The sequence below is a fragment of the Amblyomma americanum genome, chromosome 3 (assembly GCF_052857255.1).
Source record: "Amblyomma americanum isolate KBUSLIRL-KWMA chromosome 3, ASM5285725v1, whole genome shotgun sequence".
Classification (NCBI taxonomy): domain Eukaryota; kingdom Metazoa; phylum Arthropoda; class Arachnida; order Ixodida; family Ixodidae; genus Amblyomma; species Amblyomma americanum.
In genome coordinates, this window is record NC_135499.1 from 136,635,280 (window position 1) to 136,651,743 (window position 16,464).

Here is a 16,464-nt window from a genome sequence, read left to right on the forward strand (position 1 = left end):
AAGGAAATGGCGCAGTATCTGTCTCATATATCGTTGGACACCTGAACCGCGCCGTAAGGGAAGGGATAAGAGAGGGAGTGAAAGAAGAAAGGAAGAATTAGGTACCGTAGTGGAGGGCTCCGGAATAATTTAGACCACCTGGGGATCTTTAACGTGCACTGACATCGCACAGCACACGGGCGCCTTAGCGTTTTTCCTCCATAAAAACGCAGCCGCCGCGGTCGGGTTCGAACCCGGGAACTCCGGATCAGTAGTCGAGCGCCCTAACCACTGAGCCACCGCGGCGGGTTTCCTCAACCTCGCCGCGAGAAAAAAAACGTTTCAGCAGAACAAAATTGCACAGCAAACAATTACACCCGTATCATCAAATCCTGCGGAGAAGAACTGGCTACGCATTTCAGAATGGACTGGCATGCAAAAGTTAACAGGAACAACAAATTACACTATGTGTTGGCAATGCGATAGCGGTGCTGGTTTTGATGCCTTTACCGGAAGTGGCGTCACTGCCGATCTGATGTCGACACTTCCCTACAACCAATGGGCGAATTTTATGACCAACGACATTTCTTTTTCCCCCGATGAAGCCTTCAATACTAACAAACTGCTAAATTAACGAAAACAATATAATACGTGATCATGTCCTAAGGCTAAACTCGCTGTCCGAAGGAGGAAAACAGGAAAGACACAAGCGTCTACCCCCCTTCCCCCCCCCCCCTCCCCCCGCCGCAGTAATGATGACGGAGGCGAACGCACCGCATCACGGGAATGTTACCTCATTTAGTGACGAAATGTGCTCGCCGTAATGTGCATTGTCCACTTACTACTACGTCTTCGACTCACGCATAATACCGCGCAGTTCGCGACAATAATGAATTGCGCAACATCCATTACACTATCCGCCTATAGTAAAGTCTGGGCTAGTTGGTGAATATTCAAGGTGAAAAAACTAGCACAGGTGTAGCGGTGTAGAGGCTTAGCGGTGATACGAGCGAAAGCACTGTTAAGAATGGTTACGCATGGTTTGGCGCCGGACTCGGTCCGACGTGCGCCTCATCCATGGCGAGACTGAGCGACCGAGCGCCAGCACAGCAGCTGTTATGCCCTCGCTAGTCGCGTGGTACAGCAGCGGCGAGGCTCCGAGCGAGCGCAGCTGCCGCGCCTCTCCACAGTGGGTACACGTGGTATGACGTCACATGCCACACCTCCGCTGCGCCGGCTCAAGGTCAAACACGCACCAAACTTGACCTTGGGAGTTGTAGTGCGAAGAGTAGAGCTTTCGCTTTAAAACAGCGTTAACTAGACCGGACATACAAGAGAAGGACAAAGTTTTGGCTCTTTGGTGAGTGTTCACGGTGAAAAACAGCGCTAACTAGACGGGAGACACGCCATAAGTAAGGCACCATGCGTGCTCTAACCGTGGCTGCACAACAACACGGCGGTCGGACGCCATCCCATCGCGTCGCGTTGCAGCCATAGGACCGCAATAACCCGATTTGAAGGCCTAGCACCCTGCAGGCTGCGAGCAGTTAGCTGTGCGGATTAACTAAAGCGGAATACCTGCATCTGCTTGAACGCATGTAGGTACCTCAGTTTGCGCATTTGGTTGCGACCATCCAAACAATATGAAGTATGTGGGGATACAGTGTTGCCACGCGGGGGCCACGGCCGCAAAATGTGAGGATAAATAATCTCTACACGACTCCACGGTCACGCACGTAGCTGGAACGCCCATGGCTCTTGAACAATTACCACGAGCCATCGGTCGCAAAAACGCTCTCAGACCAACGCACATTTCTTATTGTGTAAATAGTTTGTACATATTACTTCTCCCCCTATCCTCTCTTCCAGTCCCCTCACCTCTTTCATTTCATTTCTCCATTCTGCCTGCTATCCTTTATTTCCGCTGCCCCAACTCAGGTGCTTCAGTATCGATGGCAGATGCCGGGGCTAGCAAAAATCTTTTCCTTCCTTTTTACTTAATATTTTAATAAACAACCACTACCACCACCACCACCACGCGCGGCGCGCCCTTGCCCGGAGCAATATCCCTCGCACCTCTTCGCGAAACAGTTCCATGAAAGTGTCGCCGAGAACACAAGCACGAATGCGGGATCCTATTCAACCCCTCCTTTAACCGCGAAACAACGTGTCACTGCATGACTGCTACGCCCACTGTGGTCATTTGCGTTTTGGCGTAACATCTTATACCACAGATGGCGCATGCTGTCCGCCGTAAAATCGCCAATTCGTGCCGGCATGCTTGGTGCGAAAAATTCAAGACTGCTGCACCATTTTGTCCCCAATGCGCATATATATATATATATATATATATATATATATATATATATATATATATATATATATATATATATATATATATAATCAAGCTAAAATAAAATCTCGGCGCGGTCAGTTGTGAAAAAACGCCGACCAACACGACCAGCCGAAGGTGTTTCACAGGCCCACACAACAGGCTTGAGAGAGGAAAGGTCCATTCCACTCAGACCAGGCTTACGCACATCCTGGCAATTAGGTACACTGCGAGCAAGCGCCGAGTCGTTCGTTTAGCTTTCTCCAGCTTCAAAGTATGACCGACTTCTTCCGCTTGAGACGTCTCTCCTACGCTAACAACGCCACGAGTGCCAGGGCATCTATCAAAGGCTATCTCCTAGCTGTTTTCGAGGAACAAGCGTCGGCTCGCCACCTCTCGTTTGCTCCTATCAAGGCTTCCTGATCATATCAAGCAAGCATCTGAGAACCTCGAGCCGCCCTACCGTGCGCTAGCCCGCCTATCGACCCTGTTCGGCCAAGTAATCTTCATCGAAGTTTTGTAGCCGTTGCAGCTAAAACATGTCACCGTTGGAGCTAGGATAGGGGTAGGAAACATTCATATACACCATTGTCCACCAAATAAAGACGTCAGCACCAATTAATGCAATAGCAGCCGGAGGGAAGCCATATAGAGCGTCGCATCGTCGTCACGGCAACGGTATCGAGAAGAAAAAACTTCATCCCCGAGCGGGATTCCAACCACCGCCGTCGAAAAAAGAGCAGCGTCGTATAGCGGTCACTCGGACAATTTGGCCACATCTTTATCGGGCAGGAATTATCGAATTTGAAACATCAGTTCACCTCCAGTCGGCAGGTGCGCTGAAAAAGTTGAAACCAATATTAGCCGGAGTTTCCTGAGGTCCACAGGGTCCAGTGCTAGGTTCCAGACACTAGCAGCTTAGAACAAAACCATTTATCGCGTGCAGGCTGCCGGCGGTACCGACTCTCGATAGCCGTTAGTTTCATCCCTAACAGTCAGAGCAAAGCACCAACGCGATGCCCCATTTTCGCGAAGTATCTTAGGCTTTCGAGGAAAGATAAATCAACGTCTCACTCAGAAGAAAGGAGAAGATACGCACAGGCTGACTTACGAGTGCACTGGAGCCAAGCCGGCCAATTGAGTGCAACCGAATACAGCCAAACTCACAACAGTGTCGCCCAATCGCGGCAATCGAGCCTAGCCATTAATTATACCCAGTGTTCTCGGTTTCCCGGAAGAGACATCAGTCGCGCCAAAACACGGTCTTAACAGAACGAAAAAATAAATAAAAACTTGTAAAAAGCCAAAAAATTGAGAGCAAAAGCTCACGGCCGTCTGCCTTTCTCTCCCTCCCTCTCTAAGCCTGGCAAGACGGTGCTGTGTCAAAATATTGCGAAGTTTTATGACAGGGGGACCCTATCGCTTAGGGAGATAGCGGAATAGTGGGGCCAGTGCGCATGCGCTCTGGCCCCGTGCTATTCCCCTATGCCCCTAAACGACAGGGCCTCCCGATTCTAAAAACGCCCCTATTCTCGACGCCACTTCGACCACTCACGATTCGAGAACCGCGTTCTTCACAAATGTAGTGCATAACTCAACGGGCTTTCCTCCGCACCCGTGCGCGCACTGGAGATATGGGTCCTGGCCCAACCTATCACAGCGCAACAAAGCAACGGACTCCACCGCGCTGTCAACGTCTGTGTTTCCGGGTGCCATTTCCAAGCTCCGTTAATGAGTACGGGAGATTCCGCGAGATATAGCTCCGCGACGATGCCAGACAGGAATGAGCAGAAATAAAAATAAATAATCAAATAGAAAGCGGAAAGTGGTTCACAGCCAGCAAGTATGTATGACGGACCAGACGCGCGCAGTTTGCATAACAGTAAAGACACCGCCGTATAGGGGCATGCGCGGAAGACCTCTTTCCCGCGGATCGCAATCACTCTCCACTGAGGCGAAAGGCGGAAGGATTGCGACGACGATAAAGGTGAAACGCCGGCAGGTACGGAAGAAAAAATAAAGGGAATAGTGGCGCTACTCGGACGGTCGGCCGGCGGCGCAGTAGCTGTTACTCAACGACGCGGCTTCCGCGTATACGCGTCACCCGACCGAACGATCGGCCGGGCGATCGTCGGCACCGATGCCAAAACAACGCGCCTCCCTCCACGTGAAGAGGGGTCTAGTGCGAGCGGTGCCGACGCGTCGCCGGGGTGCTCTGTTTTCACGGCTAAACGCCGCTCAAGGCCGCTCGGACAACGCCGGCCGCTCGTCGTCTTGTTGTCTCGATAGGGGGCTATCGCTCGATCGCGCGTTTCACCCCCCCCCCCCCCCTACCCTTTCACCGACGCACTTCGTGCCCCGTTACCCGGAAGCGACACCGGGCCGGACAAAGTGCAAGGGCACCGAGAGACGTCCCCGCTATAGCGTGGTAGCCGAGCTCACGCATGCCGGAGACGAGACGGCGACGAAACGTTATACTGGTCGTCATTCATGCATGCACTCCTATGCTTTCCTCTGGAGCTTTCCTTTGGACGCGGAAATACAAAAGTACATTTCGAGAATCGAGACGACTCCCTCGATGATTAAAAGTTTCTCCATTTCTTATTTCGTTTACGCTTCATGGGCCACGGATCCATTCTTTTTCGAAACCTTCTGTTTTATTCCCTGCCAGGAAACCGCTGTGGCCTCATTCGACCGCTCATATACTTGCACAAAAATCAAATCGCTATTTACTTCGATAAGGGATTCTGCTTTTAATCCATTATTTGTAATCATGTAATTAGTACATATAAGGTACCCCTGAGCGTCGCGCGAGTCCTGGCCAATTACCGATATTAGGCATGGGCAATTTTTCATCTGAGGATGACAACACTCCTATGAGTTGATCAATGCCCACTCACAGCTCGATCTTTTAACACAATTTTCCTAGTAATGAAAAGGACGAATACACTGCACCATCAGTTGGTGTTACATGGTCCAAGAGTAAAAACTTGAGGGTACACTTAAGCTATGCCTTAAGGCTATAAAGCGAAAGAGTTAATGGCCCCCTTCAGCGGCCTGGGGTCCTCCTTGCGTATCACTTCGCCTAGGTACTGCCTAGATGCCCATATATGCGTAATCCATCATTCTATGCATTCATTTATCGCGGGGTGTCCTCGTACAACTCCTGGCGAAGTGGTCCAATGGTTGAGTGACGCGCCACTGCCCCGGCCACTGGAGGGGCATGTGAGACCCTGGTTGCGCTTCTCGGGTGGGTAACCTCTCGCGACCAATGATTAATTTAATCTGCCACCTGCCACGGTGGGCAGTTTGGCTAATAATCCAGTGAACAGGTTGCCACCTGCCATTGCAGTAGGCAGGTTGTGATGACGTCATAATGTCACGTATCCTAGGTGGCAGGTAGACCCGCTACTTTTTCGCTCACAACGCCGACAACGCTGGCGCCGGATTTTCTGCAGAAGAGGAGCCTTAACGCTGTCGCGCTAAAGCGTGAAACAATAAATAACGAAGAAGACGTGTATATACATATATATAGAAGGAACGGGCGCCGATCAATATAGAATGAAGACGAAATGAGAAGGCAAGCGCCGAGATGTTGTCCTCCTTCCTGCTTTCTTTCGTCGCTGGTCCTTTCTTTTTCTCTTTTTTTGCTCCTGGCTCTCTCCACACACAACACGACAGGAGCCCTCGGCTGAGACTGGCTGGCTGGCCATCACAATGGGCACAGAGCATTTCTACGTCGTGCATTTCCGAGGCTTCTTTCTTTCGATACTTCGCTATGCGTCTGCGTCTTTCGTCGCTCCGCACGGCTTCTGTTGTGTCGGCGAAAATAATATGATGGCCAGTGACTGATTTCCTAGCACGAGACTGAGAAAAGTGAGTCCGCGAGAGAGTCGTGGAGAAAGGAGATAAAGTTCTGGCGCACTTTTAACGCGATAGCATTAGGAGGGCTATGAAGGCTATAACTGTCCGTCGGCGGTGTCTTCCGGTGTGCGTGATGCCTCCACGTGTTGATGTTTGATGTTGATGTTGATGAGGTGACATTTAGAGGGGTTTTGCCTCTCACCATCTGTCACTTGTCAACCATCTCCCTCTCAACTTGCAGGGGAGAGGAGACAGACGCCGGGCGAACAATGACTCGGTAAAAACGAAAATGATTCAGAAGAAAATGTCTCGGACAACAGCAAGCAAGATATACAACCTCCTGAAAAACAACGTGTGCAAAAATGAGGATTACAGGATCTATTCTTTCTCGCTTTTTTCGAGAAGAACAAGCCGGGTCTCAGAAGCCCCACCGGTGGCTGTGTTTGAAACAGCCATCTACCAGTGATCATCTGTTAGTGTAGTGGCGTACCGCTTAACAGCTGCGCTACTGCGCCGGTAGTGGTATGAAGACTCGCCGTGATCTAACAGTGTGACACATTTTGCGTGGTCGGAATTGGAATAAAATCAGAAGCGGAGTAGATTGTCGAGTGAAAGACAATGGACTCAGAAGTGGAATAGAATCATAATGTTCCCGGAACAAGGACGTTATACGGAAACCAGAGTCTTCGTTTCGTTTTACTATACACACTAAATCATCATAGCATAAACATCCCGATCATCTTTATCGCCTCCATTAAGGACCTTAAGTTATGTTTCATCAATGCCACCCAGTCTTGCTGTTCTTTGCCCATGTGACCATTGTCATGAGTACTCACTATTTTTTAGGTTCAGCCACGTTGCCTGCGTACTGCTTGACAATCGTTGACAGTCAATTACTGTCTTCATTCTAATTTGCTTGTTTCACGAGCGCAAGTATTTGTTCTGTTTTTGCTGTTTTCCGTACTACATAATTTCATTCTCTACATATTCTGCTGCTCTGCCTATACCATGCCTCCACAATCTCTCAAGCTACCGTCGTACCGTTTCGCCCGAGGCTCATTTCCTGTATGTCTGGAAATAAACTTTCTTCAATTCATTTCAATAATTATAATGGAATCAGGACCGGAATAGTTTGTCGAGTGAAACAAGAATGCTATCGCATCTCCTTCGCATCAATGCAATTGATGACCTCTAATTTATTTGTTTTTGACGCTGTGGCGTGCAATAATACTCAGAGAGCTCCTGGCGGTATTAAAAGTCAACTGTGGAGTTGAAGACTTTTTGGCTCGAGGTAGCAGCATTTCCGTGAAGGCGAAATGCAAGACGCACGTATACTGTGCTATGTCAGTGCACGTTAAAGAACTAATCCGAAACCCTACGCTACGGCGTCTTTCGTAAATAACCCATGGGTCACTCTGGGACGTTTAACACCACACACCATATTATACAAAGGCTTCTTTTGTCGTTCTCAACTCTCTTCGAGGAAACAGAGCTTTCGGTGTCGAATTTTACAACCGCAGAGGGGGGCGCACTTTAGGGAGAGGGGGGGGAGGGGGCAGCTTTCTCAAGCGAGAAATTTGGCATATAAAATCCATGCGGAAACCAATTTTTCCGACAAAAATAAAGTCAAAGGAATAAATGATTCAAATCATACCCTCCCCTCCATTTTCCAAAAAACACCCTCCAAAAACGACCAACAAATCCGTTCCTTAGAGCAGCGCGGTTACGCAGACGAACGTCGCGGAGTATCACACAAAAAAAAAAAATCATCATGCACTAGCGACCCAAAAATGGCAGGGCGTTCCAGGCAATGCATTTCACAATGTGTACCGCAGGCGCAAGCGATCTTAGGACACGCTCTTGTCAAGGCTAAGACATCTTGTATATAAGCGCCCGCTATAGCTGCCGCCGCTCAGAAAAACGGCAATTTCCACGAAATCTGCTTCAAAGCTTGTATAACTATACAGTTATACTTAAAAGCTGCGGAAAGCCACATTAGTTCTACTGGACATTCAAGAGCCCCCAAAGAAAGGTTTGCTAATATTTCAAGTCAGACAAAAAATAATAAAGTAGCGCAGGAATCGGGGTATAGGGAGGAGCAGTTGAGTCAGATAAACATAGTTGGAAACGCTATTTCGAAGCAAGAACGCGTGCTCAGCTTCGTGAGTGCCCTGTGTCGCAAAATAGGCAGATAAGCTAATCTCTCCAACGAAGCCGAAGAATGCAGGGAACATGCGCGGACGAGAGCGGAGTTGCGCTTGGCCGTTTTTGAACTAGGAAGTTGTTGCAAGAGCCGCTCTTGCTCATGACACTTGAAAGGGTCAACGCTGAGAGCCCGCGCTTCGAAGGAAAAAAAAACGCCCCATCCGTTCTGCAAGAGCCTTTCATGCGTTGTACATTTACGGATGAGTCGTAAAAGAGTACTCTGGTGACGTACTAGTCCCGCTGCGACAGGCAACAAAAGCATTATGCTGCGCAAGCCGGTGCACACTCGCTCCTAAAGAGTCAAGTGCTCTTCACCACACAGGCCGAAAAAAGGGCGCGGAGTTGAAGCCCTCGTTGAGCTCTGGTTACGGAGTACCCCTTGTTTGTCCTTTATTTCGTCCCAAGCGCACTCTTTTTAAATGAGTTGAACGCACAGGTGAATCGAGCCGAATCTGCCTTTGCCGGCAGATGCTCTGAAGAGATGCCCCGGTTCTCATGCTGTAGTCTCTTGCTTAGAGCGGTACACGGTCAGGCAGCAAAAAGCCATGTGGCAGATCAGGATACCGTAGCGACATGCAGTCTGCGGAAAGGCCTCCGGCCAACAGCTCGCTACACAGTTTCGTGCCAACAAAGTTAAATGACAAGCTGGCAGGGAAGACGTCCTGACATTTTGCAAGAGTTGGCATCGAACGTCCGTGTCGATTATTGCTTGTTCTTAATTTATTTTGATGTCCCTATCACGCTACAACGCTCAGGTATACGTGCATTTATCCCGGCGATGCGAAGTGTCAACATAAATCAGTTTTATGCGCAAGTTGCTCACCTTGTCGCACTGTTTTACCACAAAAGTTAGCTCTTGAACCAGTTGGTGCACGTTGAACTTGAAAAAGTGGGTACCAGCGGAAACACAAAGACGAATACACAAGACAAAAGAGACAAGACAGGATAGTTTTACTGATTTGCCCACGCACTTTAAATCAACGTACGTCGAAATGTTCAGGCGACGGCTTCACACTGCCACAAACCACAGCTGCTGTTTTTTTTTTTTCAATTAAGGAGCCTTTTTTGAGCCGTTGCATGAAAGAAAATGGTGTACGAGTACACGTTACGCTGAGAATAAGGCGCTATATAAACAGCTTAGTACGAGAAGCGAGAATGGTTTTTTTTTTAACTCAACTTCACATAGGTAGAGCACGTACCTGGGGATATACGTAGTTCCCGTTGTTCCCAAAGAGTATGAACTGCCACACAGAAGCCTCCTGTATACCGCAGCGCCACATTTCCCCGTAAAGTTAGAGCGCGAATTGTTGCTGCTCGTGAGCGAAGTCCTCTCGGAGACATCTACGCATGCGCCTTAGTATACCAGGTGCCTTATCATGACACGTCTACTACGACTCTGAAACGTGTCCAACATTATTGGACAAAAATTTTGAATATTGGGAAACTGTAAGGTACTGGTATCAAAATATTGAAGGTAATGGTCGACTCTTCCGATATCTAGCAAAATCTTTTCTTTATAACGTTTCCGTCGCTCGCATCGAGCAGTTAAGACTGGCATATAAAACCCACGGGGAAAGCTTTTGAGGAGATCAAAAACATTAACAATGCAAAAATGCAAGCATGCCGACGGAAGATCTGCGGAAAAATTTATTGTTATAGCGAAATCTTGCAATATATGACAAAAAATTTGAACTCAAACTTTTTCCCGCTAAAAAACACTTTTTTTCCAAAATTGTTGGGTATGTGCTATGGAAAGCCACCTATAGATATATTATACAGATCTCACAGCGACAGATCTCACAGCGCAAACGAAGCCCGCTCCAGCTGGAGCATTGGGATTCACGGGCAGGAAAGAAAGGCAGGCCGACACCCACCAGGCCGTTGCAGGTGGACAGGGCCAAGGTGCCGTTCCTTCCTCCGCGCAGGGAGCCCGTGTAGAAGCAGCCAGCCCCGTCCAGCCGGGTGGTCAGGTTGCGCACAACGCGAGTCGGGGACAGCCCGTTTCCCGCGCGGCGCTCGAGCACGAATCCCGGCGCCAGCAGGCGCTCGTTGGGCTCCAGGCGCAGCAACAGCGGCGGCTCGGCGCCCGGAAGCGGCAGGCGCACGTGCAGGCTGCCCAGGCGCGGCTCCCCGCCCACGGCCGACCTGCGGCGGCGGGCGTGCTCCACGTTGGCCTCGTGGTGCACCGCGTGGCTGACGAAGCGGCCGCCCGCGGTGACCCTCTGCGGGTGCACGACGGCCGAGGAGTCCGCGGGCAGGTCATCTGGAACGCAGAGCAGGGGACCGCCGTTGGAGACACGCTGTACACCGCCCGCTCAAGTACGGCACTCGTGCCCACGTGCTGCTGCTGCACGTATGCACTCGGGAGAACATGCAGCATATACCACGCGAGCTTCGACTGAACTACTTCATGCCACCCCGCAACGACCTCGCCTGGCGTCGATCGTTTTATCTGCAGGCATGCCAGTTTCCTCGCTTCAGTTCGTACCGCTCCTGCTTATTGAAAACAGCGAAAATGAAACGCTGCAGTGCAGTTTAGACGAAGCTCGCGTGGTACGTGCTACGTTTTCTTTCCAATGTACAGGAGGTGCCCAAAAAAGTTTTCGCGACAAGGGAATCGCAGAAAAGTCTCGACTTCTTGAGTGTGTAATCACGCAACCATAAATTAAAGGTTGTGGTCTGCTTGTGCTCTGCGCTTTCCGGAAGGACGGGCACAGTCTATATCGGGCCGCGCATCCAGGCAGCGAGGAAATTGAGATTTTTTTCGTGGCTCCCGCGTCCCATAAAATTCTGTGGGCACCTGCACTCATAGGCAGCACCGTATCATTCACCCAGTAGTTACAGACACACCTAGCTTTCTTTTTCTGGAAGGCGCGCCGATCGCATGCTCAAGCTCTGCGCCACATATCTTCCCCATTTCTTACCCCCCCCCCCCCGTGCTATAAAGCGAATCTTCGTTATGACAAAAAAACTTGAAGGCTAGTCACATGTATAGACTGCAGAACGCGAGGAACAGAAAAAAAAGAACAAGGTACGAGTCTGTTGGCACATGACACCGCGCAGCAACTTCACAAGCAAGGAATGTGCTACGGCTGTACTTATAAGTTGGACACGGCTTGACAGGACGCTCAGCTGGCGGTAGTGGTTTCTGTCCGATGGTCGCACTAGCGACTAGCGAAACGTGCAAGTGTATTTCAGCTTTAATCCACTACAGCCAACATTTTCTTCAATGAATACGTGACGGGACATGTACTTCTGGTTCCTTGACAAGTAGGCCTGACGAGCCGAAAATGTATTCGCGCTAAGTTTTACTGAGGCTCATCGCTGCGCCATGCGGGCACGTCCGCAACCTCTTTGCCTCGCCGGTGTAATCGCAGCAGTGCAAGAGTTGTCCCGTCATACCCACTAGACCTACACCCATAAAGTTTGCCACTACAACGTATATAAAGCATGGCTTCATGATTGGAACACGTTGTTAATATCATTATTGCTGTTGTTATTGTTTATGTGGGACGCCATCAGCGTCTCAGGTTGCAGCGCCGCAGCTGTAGTAGCCGTGTTCGCCAGTGCCGGCCGACGACTGACAGCAGACCACGCGGTGTTCGAAGAACAAAGGCGTCAAACAATGCCTGCAGAGGAGAGCGCCAAAAGCGCGCGAAAGGGGCGAGAGAGAGAGAGAGAGAGAGGGAGGGAAAAAAAGAAATGCAAGCACGGTGTCATCTGGAGCGCGGATCACGTACGCCGCGCGGGCCCAAAACAGCAGCACCGGCGGCGCCGCGTCACGGCCGATTGCGTCATGGCCCCTGAATGTTTACACTCTAGCGTACGGCCGCGTGCCACGCGAGTTTCCAAACGACGCGCAGCGTCACGTGGAGCGGCCGCGCTATGCGCTCCACCCGAAGGGGACAACTCTCGCGGCGCTCTCTTTCTCGATGCTCTCCCGCAAACCTGAATGGGAGGGAAGGAGGAAGCTCGCTCAGTGTGCGCTCTATGCTCGCGCCACGGGCGATACAGACTCTTATGCACGGTTCGGGTTGGGTTCATAATGTATCCGTACGATTGACTACCGGGAAACCAGCGTGGATTCACGGGTGAGTAATGAAAGGACCACACGCCGACGGCACTTTAGTTACAGATAGGAAATGGTCCGATATTAGCGTCGGAACAGCCTCACCAGACGCAGCCTGTCGCAATGAAGTATGATGCGGCAGTTGGTGATGCAACTCAGTAGACTTTCAAAAACGAGAGCGGGAAGGGACATATTGGAGAGGATCGGCATTGGAGTTGATGCTCCAGCCGGGAACATGAAAATGCAGGTGAAGCGAGAAATGCACAAGGGCTTGTACAAAAACATTTGCCCAAAAATATGCATCCGATACATCACGAAGACCGCAGGAAGGCAAGAGCCAGAGCTTTACATGCTAAGTACGGGAAGTACAACGGGGCAGTCTACGTAGATGTCGCCGAGTATAAGGACAAGGACGCATTTCCAGTTGCGGTGGTGGACGGGCGGGGACGCTTGGTCACCTCTGGATCATGCAGTCGAAACCCGCTCCTCAGAAAGTGCAGAGGGGGCGGCGATAGCGATAGCTATAGCTAGTACTAAAGCTGACCTGATTTTCAGCGACTCTGAAACAGCCATCCGAAATTTGGCGAGGGGCAGAATATCTGTCACAGCGGCACGATTGCTAAGTTGGGCCACGGGGCGAGGGACTACGGAGGTGGAAATTGTCTGGGTACCGGCACACTCTGGGAACCCTGAAAACGAGGCAGCTCACATTAATGCTCGAGGTTTCGTCAGCCGAGCAGGTGAGCCGGACGTTCCGGGGAGGTCCACGAGAGATGGGCTGGTGTTCTTTCACGACATTACTAACCACTACGGACTTGAGCGGAGAATTTACCAGCCCCCGGACAAGCAGTTGGTGAAGGCGCAAGAATGCGTCTGGCGAAGACGGCAGACGAGCCGGAGTGAAAATGGTGTCAGGAAATGGGAACCTATGGCCACATATTATGGAGCTGTAGCATAGCGCCGCCACCGGCGCATATTATGCGTGATCCTTCTCTCGAGCAGTGGGAGGCCGTGTTGGCCAGCTCAGACCCGGTCGTCCAGACCAGGGCCGCGGAGTGGACCACCCTGGTCGCCGTCAGCCATGGGTTGATGGCCATCTAGCGCGGAATCGTCTGCACATGCGTTCTGACGAAAATAAAGTTTTTCCATCCATCCTGCTGGCTGATTTCCAACGAATCAGTAAGCGGCGCGTAATACAAACCCATTACAGTACATTAACCAAGGAGGCGAGTGTTGTAACTTCGTCAATTTTAAGTTAGCGGCCTGGTACAGACAGAACAGAAATACTAGTATATGGCGAGGTTTTAAAAATAAAAATAACGTTACCTCAGCCTGCACCCTTATGTACAGCAGGCTTAAAGCGATTATAAGAGAAATGGACCTGAGCCAACACAGAGTCATTCTCTGTACACATAGTAGGTTCTCTGTGTTCTCTGAGAACACAGAGAACACAACAGAGGCCGTTACACGGTCCGGGTAACGGACGCAGCAGGGGAGCTTATTTTGCAATAGATCAAACAATGAGGCAAATACAATGTTTCGATATGCTACGTCACAAAGGATGAGCTGATATAGAGTTCTCCTCATAGATGATGAAGATGATGACATGGGAGAGGCCTTTGCCCCGCACTGGGCGCAGTCAGGCTGATGATGACGACGACGATGATGATGCAGTGCGTAGAGAACTTCAAAAATCGTCGCTTAGTCCTCTTTGCCCAAAGAGAGGAATGACTACCAAGTGAATTAACCGTGATTCGCGCAATTAAACGGGGGGTGAGCCTTATTCCCAGTTCCACGAATCCCATACCTGTAAATATACGGCGATGTCCCACGAGACTTTCTATAGAAAATGCATTGAAAGCCAACGCAAATTCCTGCGTACCGCGCGGCGGGCGTGTCTCGACAACCGCACTCGCGAGTGCTCTAACACTGACGTCATGTTTGAATGAATTCTGGGACGCCCGATTTTTTTTTTTGCCTCCGAATAACGGCGATACCAGATGCTATGTATGAAACATGAAGTCAAATGGTGCATCTTTTTTTTTACTTTCCTTTGCTAAGGGAGCATGATGAGAAAAATGGGGGGGGGGGGGTGAAACATGCAAAGGGAAATGCAGAGGCAGTGACAAGACTTATGTGCGGTTGGCTACCCGAAACTGAGGGACGTTTTTAAATGGACGAAATTCTAGGAAGGAGAAGGACGGGAGCACATACAAACAGCGCATACGCATCGACACAGGGGGAGCGGAGTACGCTGCGTAGGTGTAATACCGACCACGCTAACACGCAGCGCGCGATTGCGCCTACTCGACCTCCAGGGCCTGTCAACAAAGCGCAGGAAAGAGAAGCGCCCTTCCCTCCTCCTCCCCACCCTCCACCTCAAAACTTTCTCCTTCGCTACGCCGCAGAGTGAGTAGTTGTTGATCGGTGCCCCGCCACGTATGCGCTGTCCCCGGGGGCAGTGGCCGTGCACTTTTTGCGCCTGTCGAGCGAAAGTTGTTAGAGAGTTTTAGCATACCGTTACCATATACCGCTATTGCCGGCATCTAACAGCGCATGCGCAGACGGTCTCGGTGGACCAGGAGCGCCCGCACAAAGCCCGTCAAGGCCATCTGCGCATGCGCTGTTGGCAGGGAGGGGGCGGTAGCGCTGTATGATAACGCTTCGCTATAACTCTCTATCGACGCTAGTTCGCGTTCGCAGCGACGGCTACAGAACAAAATTACGCCGCGCGAACTCGGGGCGCCAGAGGGATGTCGCTCTGCACACGGTTTGAATGAGACGGTGTGAACAGAGTCGCGATGCCAGCGACAGAGCGACAGAAATGAAACGCAAAACTTCACTGCATTTCACGTTCTGAACTGACACTGATGAAGAACACAAGATCAGCTCTGTTTGTCTGCGCGTGTAGCGAGCGAGCCGTCAGAGTAACTGACGCCCCCTCTATTGTTCACTTCGTGTCAGGTTAATAGAGCGACGACATATACCAGATATAGTAACCCGTTTGACCTCCGCTCTTGTATTCAGAGCTATTGTTTGCGTTCTTTCTTTATATGGCGCATTAAATTTTTTTTATTATTTTTTACTGCACGCACAATAAAAAAATGGGGTGGCTATTCTCCCGGCAGCCGTGAGAATTGTGTTTCTGAAATCCTCACGGCACTCGCCTCTCATTGGCTGTGAATTGTGACGTGACGACTGCCCTCATCTTGCCTAGTCTGCGTTTTCAGGTTCTTGGTTAGATGAAAACTTCGCGCAAGGCCTAAAAGTGATAATAATAATAATAATAATAATAATAATAATAATAATAATAATAATAATAATAATAATAATAATATTTATTATTATTATTATTATTATTATTATTATTATTATTATTATTATTATTATTATTATTATTATTATTATTATTATTATTATTATTATTATTATTATTAGCACTTACGTCGGAAAAAGTAAAGTACGTGAGGCAACATGCATGGCTGGACCGAGAGCTGAAAAGCCCGAAGCGCTCCGCTGACGGCGTCGACTTCTGCGCCAACGCTGAAATCATGCCGCGAGAATGGAAAAAGATGTTCACGGCTGCGGGGAGAGTAAAAATATTATTCTACCGGCAATTAACATGTGATCATGTACAGCCAATGAGAGGCGAGTGCCGTGAGAATTGAGGGAGCGGAATTCTCACTGCTGCCGGGAGAATAGCCATGCCCCATAAAAAGCATGTTGTTGCTCGTTGACAGCTGCACAATTGACACAGCACCTTTGTTGAACACGAGACTGATATGATGCACTAGAGGTGTCCCTGGTGTTACTGGAAGTTTGGTTACCTAAAGCTTTAAACAAGCAAACAAACAAGAAACCGGAACTCATTGCTCGAATGAAACTGAAACAGCACTGCCGGAAGGTCCCCAGAAGCAGGAAACAAATATTACTTCATACTGATGTTAACAATTAGTTAGAATAATTAATTACCTTTGAAACGTCTGGACAAAAAAAGTTTCGTTTAGAGATGTAA

At 49.8% G+C, this 16,464-nt stretch overlaps 1 protein-coding gene across 1 annotated transcript in view; it reads right to left on the reverse strand.

The window, feature by feature from the left end:
• LOC144124957 (A disintegrin and metalloproteinase with thrombospondin motifs 7-like) overlaps nucleotides 1-16,464 on the reverse strand; it is a 130,372-nt gene that overhangs the window by 71,292 nt on the left and 42,616 nt on the right. The window contains exon 2 of the mRNA XM_077657948.1: nucleotides 10,255-10,643. Coding sequence (XP_077514074.1) covers nucleotides 10,255-10,643 — 389 coding nt within the window. The remainder of the gene's footprint in view (nucleotides 1-10,254; nucleotides 10,644-16,464) is intronic.